The following is a 15,024-nucleotide window of genomic DNA, read 5'->3' as shown; positions in this document are numbered from 1 at the left end:
TGTCATAGACAATCCAAAATAAGTAAGAAGACTGCTATGTATGTAAAACTATAATGCTCTAATAAAAGACTGCTCTGCAAGATCTTTAAAGAAACCTAAGTTTGAAACTCAGTTAGACACAGTGAGTTTTCCTAAATCTAGAAACAGCAATGATTTCTAAATTACATAATTAAATATCCCTATCAAAATATGTCATTCTTCATTTGCAAAGAAAAATAATAATGGAAAAACAAATTTTTAAAATAACACATTTGTGGTTAGAGATTTTTTTTTTTTCCTTTATAAAACCAAACCACCAAAATTTCCAGGTATAGATATTGGAAATAAAAACTACTAAACATTTCTTAACATTCAAGTTTTAAGACTTTATAATAACATGAAATGAGTTTACCTGCATCAAATTTCAGTTTTTAAGAACAAGGAAGGCAGTTTTTACCACATGGTAATAAGGATAAGCACCAAAATATTGGTCAATACTCTGCAAGACCCTGGTTAAAAATGTAATGTAAATGAAAATAAAAATAAGCAATCCTAAAGGTAACTGATAAATACAATCTCTAGCTGCATTGTTCCCATTTAAACATTACATAATATACAAGAATATTATCATTTCTCTATAGAAATAAGAATTTTAAATGGCATTCCACATCCTTTTTTTTGAAAGTTTGAGAGACTGACAATTATTAGGAACCAAGCAATCCAGTTGTTGTTACAGCTGTAAAACTTGGTTTAAATGCAAGTAAAACACAGATAAATGTTTTTAAAAGCATTACCAACAACTGCACTGTGAAACCTGTGTTGCCTCAAGACACTTTTGTTAATGCTATCACTTGGGGCTACAGAGTCACTACAAAATTAGATGCAATCTTTGTCTTCCTGTGTCTGAGCCTTGGGGAATGGAAGAATAGTTCTTATTGAACTTCTGGTACCTAAACTAAGAAAAAAAAAAAATCAAGTAGTATATTCTCCAGGAAAAAATAAAACCCAAACTATAACCATATTTTGCAGGTTTATCTTTTAGAAATATGGCCCATGCTTTCCCCTTGCTGCCATCTTACTTATTTACAAAACATACGAATGGCTACTTTAGGTTTTAGGACAAAAAAATCCTAAAAATGGAGAATGAGCAGAACTCATTGCTTAAAATTAATAACTAAGTTAGGCAGGGTGGCACATGCCTCCATTCTCAGATATAAGCAGGAGGATCACAAGTTCAAGGCCAGCCTGGGCAACTTAACAAGACTTTTCTCAAAATCAAAAGTACAAAGGGTTGCAGATAAAGTGGTAGAGCATCCCTGGGTTCAATCCCTAGTACCACAAATAAATTAATACATAAATTAACTGAAATATAGTGAATTAAATTGCTACATATCTATTTATAGCAAATTGAAGCATACATTTACTAAATAATCATTTCTAACTTTTTAAAGACACAAAAACCTTTTAAACTGCTGAGTATTTTTTCCCATAAACTTGTATCAAATTCACATCTCATGCAAATAAAAATGTTTCTATTTATTGCAATTAAACTAGCATAAAAATTATTCAAAGCAAATGCTCCTTAAACTTTTTTAGGCTTTCAAATTATTATCTTTAATAAGGATACTTGTCATCAAACTACCCTAATTAACCAAACTACACTTGATAAATATATATTATCTATGCATTTCTCCTTTTTATAGATATGGCAGTTGTTACTGTTATGTTTAAAAACTTTAAAAGTTCTATATTAAATTTTATTCAGTAAATTAGCTGGGTGTGGCAGTGCACACATATAATTTCAGCAACTTGGGAGGCTGAGGTAAAAAAATCATAAACTCAAGGCCAGCCTCAGTAAATTATCATTTTTTTCCTCTGGAGCTGGAAAACATTTTGAGAACATAATGATGAACATCATGCTAAAATCTGTGAATTATGCATAAAGGTGCTCTGTCTTTGAATATTTTGCTGGTAAAAGTGATATAATGCTCTTGTGTCTGGTTTCAATTCTGATTGTGCATTTGTTGAGGAGGACTGGACAGCTTTTCACATAATGGCTTCTCAAGGTAATGAAATGTCTACCTTAGAAAGGACTTAACTGGAAACTAATAGTATCTTTAAAATACCTACACAAAAGCCAGATCAGAAAAGTCAGCTGTCTAAATCTTAGTGCATGAAGGGTATCTTGATCATGAGGGTGAAACTAAAGGTGTTTTGAAAACAGATCTGGAAGGTGAGCATTTAAACCTGTTCAAACCTATAACTTCCTTCTTAAAATCCAGACAATGATAAGAATGTGAAAAGAGCAGGAAGTAATCCAGAAACACCAGATGATTTCTGCTATTCCTGTTGACACACACTTCATTTATAAGAAATTATAATTCCAGAGCACAATCATTTTGATTTTCCCTTTAGTCTTCAGTTTCTTACCTACCAAAAATTAGACCTGGCCGAGGTGTTCTATATCAACTTTCCTGATTCTCTAAATTTGTTTTTAAGAACTAAATTAATTTTGCCTCTGCAAAGAACTGCTAAACAGAAATAAGTCAAATGTTACAAAGGTGCCAGTATCTTAAAACTGAAAGATAACTCTATCAAACAGATGTTATTTAAAAATGGGTTGAACACACTTATACTTCTTTTGCTTGGGCTACATTTAAAGGGGCTTTAAAAAAATAGCACAAGCAAAATATCCTTCCATTGTCATGATAGCTTTCATACACCTTGCTGATTTCATTCTAAGACTTCAGGGAGAGTCAAGGCAATACAAAAAGAGAGTGAAATGCAAATCCTAGTTTCCAGAAAATATTCAAAAAATGTGAATGGCTAGTTTTGATAAGGTTTAAAATGGTTATTTTATTATTCTAATTTTATTTTATGCTCATATCAGACATCTTTGACATTCTGCAAGCACTACATGACTACATGACTTTGCAAAGATGTAAGTACTACATGACTTTGTGAAGATGATCAAATCATTTAAACACTCTGGGGTTGATTCCACACTTATAATACAATTGAGCTGGAATATTTATCTCTAAATTCTTTTCCATGTCTATAATTTTATAATTATTTATGATTCTATATATTCAAGTTACATTTAAATGCTAGAGACTATGAAAACCAATTTTATAATTTAAATGTTCAACATAAATTATATGAAAATATTAATCATCTTGGAAAATATATATAAATATATGCACAGTTGTGAATACCGTTACATATGCAGTTGAAAGGAATTAAATTTAATTTCATTTTGTCTCTCCAATCCCTATACAGAAATTCTCAATTTTTGTCATATAGATACACCAGAATTTTTTCAAGGAAAATAAAATATATTGGCTACCTCTTAAATATACATAGAAAATAAGAGAAGTCCAGTTCTTATTCAAATACAATACACATCTAGACTCTAGATATAATGATTTAATCATTAGTCAACATATTTCTCTTGAGATGATTTCAAACAAGGTGCATTTGGTATTCATGTAAATAAACCAAAGCACACTTGAGGACTACATACACCGTTTTTTGACCCTTCATTACAGTAGCCAAGTATGAAACCTATAAATAGACTTTTCTAGATTTAGCATTAACAGAAGTATAATATACTTCTAAGAATTAGAAATAGTCTAAAACCATACCTTATATTACAAGTCGTAAGTAATTCTTCCAACAAAGACAAATTTTTAAAATGTTATACTATTCTTATGCTATACTAGTCACATTCTTATGTTCACAATATTTAGAAGTAACAAAGAAGGGAATAAGACAAGTTGAGTGAAAATGGTAACAGAAAACATTTTCAAATCAAAAGTCAAAAGGTTCAACAACTACATGTGCAAACCTCAATCTAGCTTTAATAACTAAGATGAGAAATAAAGAAAATTTTAAAACAAGGTTTCATTCAGATATAAAAGTACAGATAGTCCTCAAGTAAAGCCTATTGCACGTGCTCAATCTTTCATTGCCATTATCATTACTTGGCCACGCCCCCTGTCAAACACAGAAAGCCCATCTTACTTACTTGCCACCTCCAGCGATGCGTTGTGACTCACAGCCTCTCCGAGGTAATTCCTTGCCACGCACACGTAGACCCCTTCGTCAGGTCTACTTTTTCGTCCATGTACTATACGTAAGAAAAATAAAGATCCACTTGGCAGCAACATTCGGTGTGAGCGAGGGTCATCTTTGTCTGTCTCCACTCTTTCCCCACCTTTGTACCATTCAATAGTGGGTGTGGGGCGGCCTTCAGCTTTACAGTTCAGAGTTGCAGGTTCTCCTTTTGAGACAATTAGGTCTGACGGGTGTTCAACAATGCGAGGTGGAAAATCTTCCTGGCGAAGACGGGAGCCTGCAAAAGAACAGACAAAATATCTTGCTATCTCACTCAAGGACAGTTAAAAGCCTTATTTCAAAAGTTTTAACACTGCTGTTTAAACACTACCTCATGTTGACCTACCCTTCCTACCCTATTTACTAACTAATCCTTCTGGTATCCACTTTGACTGCACCTTGCAAATCCTGAATTCTTTAGACCCTCCACTTAGAAAGTTCTCTTGCTTACACTTCACTTGTACAAATCCTGTCTGCCTTCCAAATCCCTGCCCATGAATCATTTCAGAGCCCATCACATTGTTTATACCATGCACAGTGCCTGCTTTTGCAGAGAAACCTGTCAGAGAACTGCTAAATAGCTTCCTGAGCATTTCAAATAATGCTGTGTCTTCCTGGCATCTCCTTTTTAACTATCATCAACTAAGACTCTTTTAACAAAACGTGCTGTACACAAATGAACATTTATATTCAAATACAATAAAACTCATTCATATAGACTCTTATCTCTTCCTAAATAATAAAAATTGTGTGTATACATATACACATAAGTATTCCCCAGAGCTATAATCAATAAATTTATTTCATTATTATGTTAATATTTGAATATTAAATAATTGAGTTCGAATAAATAAATATTAATGGAAAAGAATATTGGATAAGGAGCTGCATTCTGAACTTTATACAGTACTTAAGAAATGAAAGTCAATGGGGCTGGGGTTGTGGCTCAGTGGTAGAGCTCTTGCCTAGCATGTATGAGGCACTGGGTTCGATCCTCAGCACCACATAAAAATAAATAAACAAAATAAAGGTATTGTGTCTACCTACAACTAAAACAATTTTAAAAAATGAAGGTCTATGTGTATATATCATTTAAATATATTTTGTCTCTGTGCCTTATTTTTCAAATGATATTATAATCTCACAAACAGGATTCATGTTTCATATTTTTCAATACATCTATCTTATTTCTGCTCTGTACATAGTAAATGTATAAATTACTCAAATTCAACAGCCCAAGCCTTCAGTAAATGGAGCCCTGAACTTGGCTCTCATCTGGTGTTCCAAACTCACTGAACAAAGTACAATAGAAACAGGCTTGCCTGACACCTCCATTTCTACCCTCTCTGCCTCCCTAAACTTTCTCAACTCAATCTACTCATGCCTATTTCTACAGTCAGCTAGTAACCCAGGTCCAACTACTATCTCTTCCTGCCAGAGTTTGGGAAAGTCTCTGAAACAGTTTACTTTAATATGACCCGATGAAGACTTTGAGGTACAAATACAATCCAGGTCCTGCTCTACTTTAGAGACTTTTAGACTAAACTCACTTCTCTTAAGTCCTCAGGAGAACTACAAGAGGCAGCCTCCTCCTTCCCTGATCAAACTCTCCAGATTCCCCATCTTCTCCTTTCTCTGCTCCATTCTCCCTGTTTTCCTGGTTCCACAAACATACTGGGCTTCCTCCTACACCGTGGTCCATGACTGCCACTGGGTCTGGGCTCCAAATGAACTCAACTACTTTACACCCACGATTCTTTCAAATCTCTGCTTTCCCCAATCTTTCCCAAAAATTAAATTTTGTTTTATAAACCTAAGCAGCATGCTCCAACTATACTTGGTAATATTCAGAATTAAAATTTAAATTTATTTGTCTGAGGCTTCAAATATGGTCTTTTCCCCACTAGTCTGTAAGATCTGTGGGTCTTATTTTGTTCGTGGTTGTTTCTCTTATGTCTGGCAAAATGCTGAACACACTGTAGTACTTAGTATGTGTTGGGCTGGAGATAAAGCTTAGTGGTAGAGCACTTGCCCAGCAGGTACAAGGGCCTGGGTTTGCTTCCTGGTATGACAAAATAAATATATAAATAAATAATTATGGCAAAAATGAAAAACTGAATGAAATGCTAACAAGAAAGATCTAGCTGAGCAGAATGCACTGAAGCTTAAGAATCATGCATTGTAAGCCGGGTACAGTGGCACACACCTATAATCCCAGCAACTCAGGAGGCTGAGGCAGAAGGATCCCAAATTCAAGACCAGTCTCAGCAACTTAGCAAGGCCCTAAGCACCTTCGTGAAACTCTGTCTCAAAATAAAAAATAAAAAGGGCTGGGATGGGCTTAGTGGTTAAGCATCCCTGGTTCAATCCCTGGTACCATTAAAAAACAAACAAACAAACAAACATGCATTGTGGATACACTTTTTTAAAGACTTTAAAAGATTTTATCTGTATTTTGTTGTACTGGTTTGAATCACTGAACTACTTCCCTAGTCCTTTTTATTTTTTTATTTTGAGACAAAATCTCCCAAAGTTGCTAAAGCTGATCTTGAACTTGCAGTCCTCCTGCCTCAGCTTCCCAAGTTCCTGGGATTAAAAGCATGCTCCACTATGCCTGATTTATCTTTTAAAATTGTAACCAATATGCACATTGTTCAATCTTAATAGAGTATAAATCCCACATGGCTTACTTATATCTGTGTCTAATATGTAACTACTTACAATTAGTATTTTTTCTCAGTGCAATGAATGAAGTGAATGATAAAACTAAAATATCTATTATTTGCTTATAACCTTCATGAGACAAAAAGTCATAAACTGAAACACCAAGTAATAGTCTTACAATAAAAAATACTGACAAATAGTTTTTGTTTAATGCAGTATGCTCTAAGTTCTTTAAATGCAACCAGACTTTAAAAGAGGGGAAAATAAGACAGCAATATGTGGGAAAGATGAATTGGAAATTCATACTACCTATATTTAAGTCAGCTGAAATTTAGATTGGTTTTAGATTAGTCAAATTATCAGTGCTACAAAACTCAGAAAATAAAGCATTCTAATATATTATTGGCCTTTACCTTGGCTATAATTATAAAAGATGGATGCTGATGAAAAAAACACCAATGAGATAATGTATATTTTATTTAATCAAAGTCCATTTGAAATAGGTAATAGGGATGCATAGGCTCCCAAAAGAACGTGAAGAATGGCCACCCAAGACAGCCTGAGCAAGCCAGATAAAGATTGAGAGACATGGAATTTGTGATAAACCTTGAAAATGAGTCTTAAAGAAAAGAAAGGAGATGATTTCACCCAGAGGCACAGCTGCAAGAGTATATGATACACTATGGGATCTGCAGGTAGGTTATTATGGCCTGTATATGAACTGTGCGTTGGAGACAGGGAAAAATAGCTAAAAGAAATAATGTGATAGGCTTTTCACATTAAGGCAAAGTTCTGCAACCTAGCTGAAGGCAACAGGAATCCATGTAAGTAAGGGATCAGTGTGACCAAGTTTGATTTTAAAGAGGTCATTATTAGCCAGTGGCACACACCTCTCATCCCACTTACTCCAGAGAAGGAGGCAAGAGGATCGGAAGTTTGAGGTCAGACTGGGCAACTTAGAAAGGTCTGTTTCAAAAATAAAAATTAAAAAAGAAGTGGGAATCAATTCAGTCGAGGAGCACCCTGGATTCAACCCCTAGTACTTTAGAAAAAAAAAAAGAAAGAAAAGAAAAAAGAAAAAAAAATAAATAACTCACTATGGCTAATAGGAGGCTAAGTTAGAGGAAGATGAGGAGGATAATTTTGTACCCTTCAAGCAATAAATCTTTGAACCTGTACTTAGACATTGACAGACAGAAAGGAAAAAAGGGAAAGTCTAATTTTATTAAGTCATAAAATCAACAAAATCTATTTAGTGGCAATGTGGAGGATGATGGAAATGAAATACACAGGATGAGGGAAGCAACAGAGGAAGGGAGATTCCAGATTCCTGATCTGGACTCTGAGTGAAGGACAGTCAAAATGAAGATAGGAAATAAGAGCGAGATATGGTGAGAGGAAGAAGGGCAAAGCAGATATGCATGCAGTATGAAACATGGGGAATTTGTAGTACTTCTAGGGTGTCCAAATGGAGAAGACAAGTTACCAACTGCATATTCAAGCTGGCCCTAGAAATCTCAGCTGGAGCTGTGGATTAGAATAGAGCTGGAGACAAAAATCATGGGAGAGAATAAAAGTGTCCAGAGAGTATAGAGGAAGTAACGGCCAATTACAGAATCTGGAGGTCACCCAGGCTCCACTGAAGGGCGGTGTTGCTGAAGACTCTCTAACCTAACTTGCAATTCCACAGAGCTGGACCAAAGCCAGCATGACTTTTGGGAACAGAAGATTCAGGTCCAAGTTTTCATCATGATGTTTGTACAGCAGCATTCAGTAAAAGCAATAAAAATGCTTTCTATATCATTAATGACCACATTTTCAAAAATGTTCTGTGAATACTCTTTCCTCAGATCATTACTACCATTGATCAAAAAAAACAGTCATGAATCTCAGTGTCTTTAGTTTTGCAAATGTCATGTGCCAGCAAAGGAATATGTTATGCAGCATCTCCCAAACTTATTTTTGAACTTTTAATTTTTCCCTTTTGTAGTAAATCCCATTGAACATTGCTTCTGAGAAACACATGTGAAGAGAAAATATATACCATGAAGCATATAAAAATCTAAAAAGAATGAATGACTTTAGCACAAAAAGTTATTTCACTGTAGTAGAACAGTGTCTTTGGAAATCCTAACAAACATACAGAAATCTTTCATTTCTCACGATGAAAAACCTTCATGAAAGGGACTTTCCAATATCTGAGTCATATATACAATGAGTGATTGGTTAACCTCCATAATAAAAACCATAAATGCTAGTCATCATCTCTATAAAAACTATAATAAATTATTCTTTGTAATCAAGTGTAAGCAGGCAAGAAAGAGATCGAAAAGAAAACTGCTATTAATTATCCATCATCTCCTTTCTCACAACAACATCTTTCTGAGGTGGGTGTTGTTATATCTGGTGTCCATATGGGGAACTGAGATCTCAGCTGTCATTCAGCTGGGAGATGGCAGTGCTGGGAGTCAATCCTAGTCAAATCCAAAGCTCTTACATTTGCTAACAATTCCATACATACTGTTAGGATTAACTGGTTAAAATCCATAGATAAATGTGCTGTGTCCACTCTTGCTTTCCACACTGAAACTGTTCATTCTGATTGCTTCCTTGTAAAATGTAGAAGAAAAAAGAGCAAGAGCCCGGCACAGTGGTGCATGCTTGTAATCCCAGCAGCTCGGGAGGCTGAGACAGGAGGATCTCAAATTCAAAGCCAGCCTCAGCAGCGAGGCCCTAAGCAATTTAGTGAGACCCCTTCTCTAAATAAATAAATTTTTAAAAATGCATGGGGAAGGCTGGGGATGTGGTTCAGAGGTTCAATCCCTACTACCAAAAAAAAAAAAAAAAACAAAAGCAAGAAGCAGTCAAACCTGATGGCATCTGTTGTTCTTTCCCCATGCATAGACTGTCTACTTGTGACCCAAATGATTTCAGAAGCTCAGTTCTTACCCAACTATTGGTACAATCAAAACTAAATATCACTAGTTTCAAATTTTTCCTGACCATATACTTGAGGGAAAATCTCCAACATTCTATTTTTAAGGTAAGAAAGTCACCCAATTTAATACCTAGAGCTATGGTCCACTTTCTCAAAGGAGATTTTTTTTTCCTTAATTTTTTTTTTTTTTTTTTTTTTTGATGCCAAGGACTGAACCAGAGCCTTGCACATGAAAGACATACTCTGCCACCAAGCTATACCCTAGATCTCAAAGGAGGACTTTGAGCTGGAAGTAGGTGCCCACATCCTATAATCCCAGCTACTTGGGAGGCTGAAGCAGAAGGATCACAAGTTCAAGGTTGGCCTGGGCAACTTAATGAGAACTTGTCTCAAAATAAAAGAAGTTTTTAAATAAAGTAATAAATTTGATGCTGTGACTCAGTGTGAGAGTGCTCATGCACAAGGCCCTAAGTTCAATCCCCAACACCAAAAAAAAAAAAAAAAAAAGACTTTGAGAGTTACAATAAAATCTAATAGGGAAGAGCATGAGTGTACACATGAATCTCAAAAGTGTAAATGAAAGATCCCAAGTAGGTCATATTAGTCACTGATCTTTCTCCCCTTAAGGTGGCACCCACCTTCCTCTGTCACAATTTAATATCCCTATAAAATATAATATTTAATATTAATTTATCATGCATAAAGTTTCTCCAAGCATAAGTTCTGAGTTCCTGTAAACTATCATTCCAGTTATGCTAATGATTATTTTAAATAATAATATGGTTTATATAACAATTGGTAAAACTAACTTCCAGGTTTCAACCACCCTTGCACAGGAAACTTTAAAGTTAAAAAGAAGCAGAGTAAAAGAAAAGGACGAATACTGAAAGGAGGCCTTAACAAGGAATTAGAATGATACTTTGAACTGCTGTCAGTAAGAATCCTGGTAGAACCTTAGGAATACAGCACCACTGGCTTCCAGCAAGTCCAGTATCCCAGAAAAGGACAGAGCAAAATTCTTTCAACAGCTGCCTGGTTGGAAGATAAAATATAAACACCAGTGAATGAAATATCTAAATATTTACACAACCACAGCTGGAAAAAGATATATAATACGTAAGTGCTAAGTATTTCAAGGAAATATATCAAAGTCACATGAGATTTATGATGAGGAAACCAAAGTCTTAGTTGAATGTAAAGTGTTCCCCCCACTGAGACATCATTTTCACAGAAACACAAGCAAGTAACCATTTAAGAGACTGACCTTGCTAATATTCTGCTGAGGGGTGTGTGGATGCGCATGCCCACTCGTGTGTAATTTTACCTATGTAGCTTTACATATAACATATATAATTTTATTCTTATTTCTTCTATATGACTTTATTCTCTTTTCTACCATAGCAGACATATTATAGTATTATGTTTAATTTTGTTTTTAAGCCCATTTCTTAGGAGGCGAAGGGCAAAGAAGTATTTTATTAAGAAAGTCTTATTGGCATCCAAATTTCTTTTCCATATGCTTGGTAAATAAAAATTAGAAAACCTGTAATGATTAAAATATCCATCTGCATCATATAACATATTAAAGCATCTTGCAACAAAAAATGCTTGTAAAACTGCTAAGATCGTAAGAGGAACAAATTCAATGAATAGTTGACAGACGCCCAATGAATATTAATAGACAATTTGGTGACATCTGTTCAAGGTGGGGGTGGGGATGTATACAATGGCCTTGACAAAAATACCTATATTTTTAAAAGAATATTTATATTCTTATAGGCGCCTTGCAGTTCTTTACTTAAGCTCCATTTACATTTTCAGGAGTAGAATGGTCTCCAATTACTAAAATCCATCCTATCACAGGCACCAATCCTATAATTTTCCTGTCAGAATTTCAACCTAGAAGGAGATATTTGCTAAAAAATAAGAAAGCAGAACCCATTAATTACTCACTATGTAGAAAACAGACTTAAATATCCTCTGTGGAGTTACACACATTTCTCAAACACTCATGCTTACTGTTGGAACAAAATTATAAAAACAGTCCACATGCTACAGAAAAACTAAATCTTTGACCTGAAATCAGATGTAGTAAAAGAACACAAGGGGAAAAGAATGTACCAAAAGAAACCCGTGATGACTAGACCATGGCATTTCCCCAAATTACTTTGTTTTATCCTAATTTCTTCTGATTATAATCTTTACCTAAAGAAGATTACCTAAAGAAACCACATCTTGCCAAAGTTAGAATAATCTCAATAATTAACTGTCAGTGGTAGAATGTATCATCTAAAATGATTACCAAAATAGACCCCAGTGAAATTCCAGGAGTGAATTCTTGTTTTTGTCACATTCCTGAATAATCTAATATCATATGGCTGTGTCCCCAGGGATATGAGAAAGAGTGACAGTAGCATAAGTTAAATTTTAGAAACAATGTTGCCTACCCCACCCCCATTTTTAATAATATGGACAGTAAGTAGAAGAGACTAAGGAATTAACTGCAGGAATTGCCTCAGCTGAGTCAAATTAGGCAGGATTTCACCCTGAGCTGTAAATAAAAAGATTGGAGGGTGAATTTGGCTAGCTGAGTTCATTTTTTTCTACTGGTCCTTTAGTAAAAATTTCCAGTTAATATGCAAATAGAAGGATTTTGCTTTCTACAAAATGCCAAGCGAAAATATTTGTATATCTTAAAAACCAAATTCTTTACTTTGCCATCCATCAATTTACCCATCAATTACTTATATGTTTTCCTGCAGAGTATTAAGATAAGAGTACTTACAATCTTCTAAAAATTGTGCTAAGCCTAAAGTCTTTCAAGGAAGACAAAAATATTAACAAGAATGATGTTAAAGAATAAGATCCCTTCAAAGCAAAGGAGTAGGAGAAGAAACTGTAATTAGAAGAACAGCATCAGAAAAACAAAACAAAATTCTAGCATCCATGGGGAACATAATTAAAACTAGAGACTGGATTCAGATAGCCTGGCTTAAATCTGGTACTTGTTTACTGTTTGAACTCAGATAAACTGCTTAACTTCTTTAAATGTAAGGTTTCTTTCTTATGCAAAAAGAGGATAAAATAATACCTATATTTTATAGGACAGCATAATCTCTGATGCACAAAATAATATTATATTGACTCATGGTTTGAAACCATAAATATATTATTTTGGAAGCTGGCATAAACACCATTATCGGATTTTATAATCCTCCTCCCCACCATCTTCTGAAGCTACATAAACATTCTCATTAATTTATAGAAAAATTACATTTCCCCCCAGATTTATAAACATTTTTGCAAACAAAGCTCAGTCCCTAATTGTGGTTGAGAATTCATCTTAAAATAATTTGATTTACACAATTATCAGCAGGTTCTGGTACATACAATTCTTGCAAAACATCTTTCAAAAGATTCAAAAACCCAAACTAGAGTACTTAGGTCAGTAAGCCTATTGTTTTCCTGAGGACTATCTGAAGTCATCAATAATAAAACAAATCTGATCATTGAGGAAAATATTCCAAACAGATTCAGGGACTATTGAAATACATTACTTTCTTTTTATTATAATCATTAATGCATATTAAATATGCAAATTAATGGGTTTCACTGTGTCATTTCATACATACATAGGTACATGCTGCTTTGATCATGTCTGTCCATCCTCCCTTACATTTCCCTCTCTCCCCTTTCCTGAAATGGATTATTTTCAGATTTAAAAGCTATACTAGTTCTTTTAAAATATTACTGGATGAATAATCATATTGTCTTTAATTTCCTTTTCATCAGAAATACAAAAATACCATGGGTAGCCCGGGTAGGGAGTAAGTTTATTTGCAAGAGTGCATCTTTATGTCCATTCTCATGGACCGAAATACCTAGATCTGAAAATATATACTATATTATAAAATATAATAGCCTATTTCAGCTGTTAGGACCAACTGAACCCTTGGAATTTTCACTAACCAGATTCTGAACAATATTTTGAATTGTGAGTAACATTATTTAAGCGATCCTATGATTTTATTTATTTCTGTGAGAATATAGTTATTCAAAATCATGAATTTTCTATGCATTAGACAAGTGACATGGATGCAATCAATATGAAACTGCACTTCATTTCTTTATATAAGGAAATAACAGATGGTTACACATTTGAGCCAACTATAATCTTAATATACAGAACATGAGCAGACTTCCCTACTGAAGTGGCAACTCCAAAATACTCTTAAAATTATATAAAACAAAATTTTCTTACCAATCCTTCCCTGTGATCACTTCTGAAAGAAGAATATTCTGAAGTTAATATTGTTTGTTTGTTCAAAACATACTTTTAAGTCATAAACTAAAGGTGCATAAAAACAAGTGATAGATACACTTAATTGCTTAACCATGGGAAGGTTTCAAAAAACTATTATGTAAAGTAGCATTCATTAGTTTTTTCACTGAAAAATTGCATCAGGTTTTTACAGTAGCTCTATATTATAGATGCAATTTGCTAAGAGTCAATAACCTAAAATCAATTTAAGTACTAAAAATAAAGCTTTCAACTTTACTTTTTTGAATTAGGTAGTCATACTGTGTCATATTTGAAGGGCCCTTGATTCGTTGTTAATGTCTGCAAGATAAGAGTATGAAATTGCATTTTAAGGATAATTGTCAAAAGACAATTACAGTTCTGGAAAACAAAATACTTAAAATAACCTTTTAAAGGATCACTGAGAAATCTCTATAGGAATGCAGTCAACTTCACTCATTTTAAAAACTCAGTACTTTTGACATGAACAAGAATTTCTGAAGAAAATCTTTTGCATATTAGCAAACTAATTGTAATCGTTCCCTCCTTATATCTTACCCATTTTTCTCTCATGATATCTTGATATTAGTTCTAAAGATTTTAAGAGGTGTCCTAATAAAAGATGCTGAGAGGAATAAACTATTCATTTGGCATACAAGACAAGGGAATTTAAAGGATATTTCAGATGTTATCAAAATATAAATATGAAGTAATAGCAAATACTTAAATAGGAGTAAACTTTATTTTCTAAAGGGGAAAGTAAATAATCATTTCAAAACAAAGCTAGAGTGCCATTGATCTCATTGGGAAAGTCCACCATAAATAAAATATTAACATATACAAATTCAAAAAGATAAAGAAAACCAAAACAAGGTTTTACATCTAAAAGCATTTCAATTATGGGAAATATGATATCAATATGCATTTATCATTTTATGTTTAAATGTAGCTTTAAAAGGGAAATATAATACTTTTAGTGATTATTTTAGGAATGGTTTAACCATAATTTTAAAGAGAAAAGACCATA

The 15,024-nt window shown here is 33.8% G+C and overlaps 1 protein-coding gene across 4 annotated transcripts in view; it reads right to left on the bottom strand.

Annotated features, from left to right (window-relative positions):
• Robo1 (roundabout guidance receptor 1) overlaps positions 1 to 15,024 on the bottom strand; it is a 373,106-nt gene that overhangs the window by 299,547 nt on the left and 58,535 nt on the right. For all 4 annotated transcript variants that reach the window (XM_047564416.1, XM_047564418.1, XM_047564420.1 and 1 more), the window contains exon 2: positions 4,007 to 4,333. In XM_047564416.1, the coding sequence (XP_047420372.1) occupies positions 4,007 to 4,333 (327 nt within the window). The remainder of the gene's footprint in view (positions 1 to 4,006; positions 4,334 to 15,024) is intronic.

This window comes from Sciurus carolinensis, chromosome 9, assembly GCF_902686445.1.
Source record: "Sciurus carolinensis chromosome 9, mSciCar1.2, whole genome shotgun sequence".
NCBI lineage: Eukaryota > Metazoa > Chordata > Mammalia > Rodentia > Sciuridae > Sciurus > Sciurus carolinensis.
The sequence above is the reverse complement of the archived record's forward strand: the minus strand, read 5'-3'. Positions and strand labels throughout refer to the sequence as shown.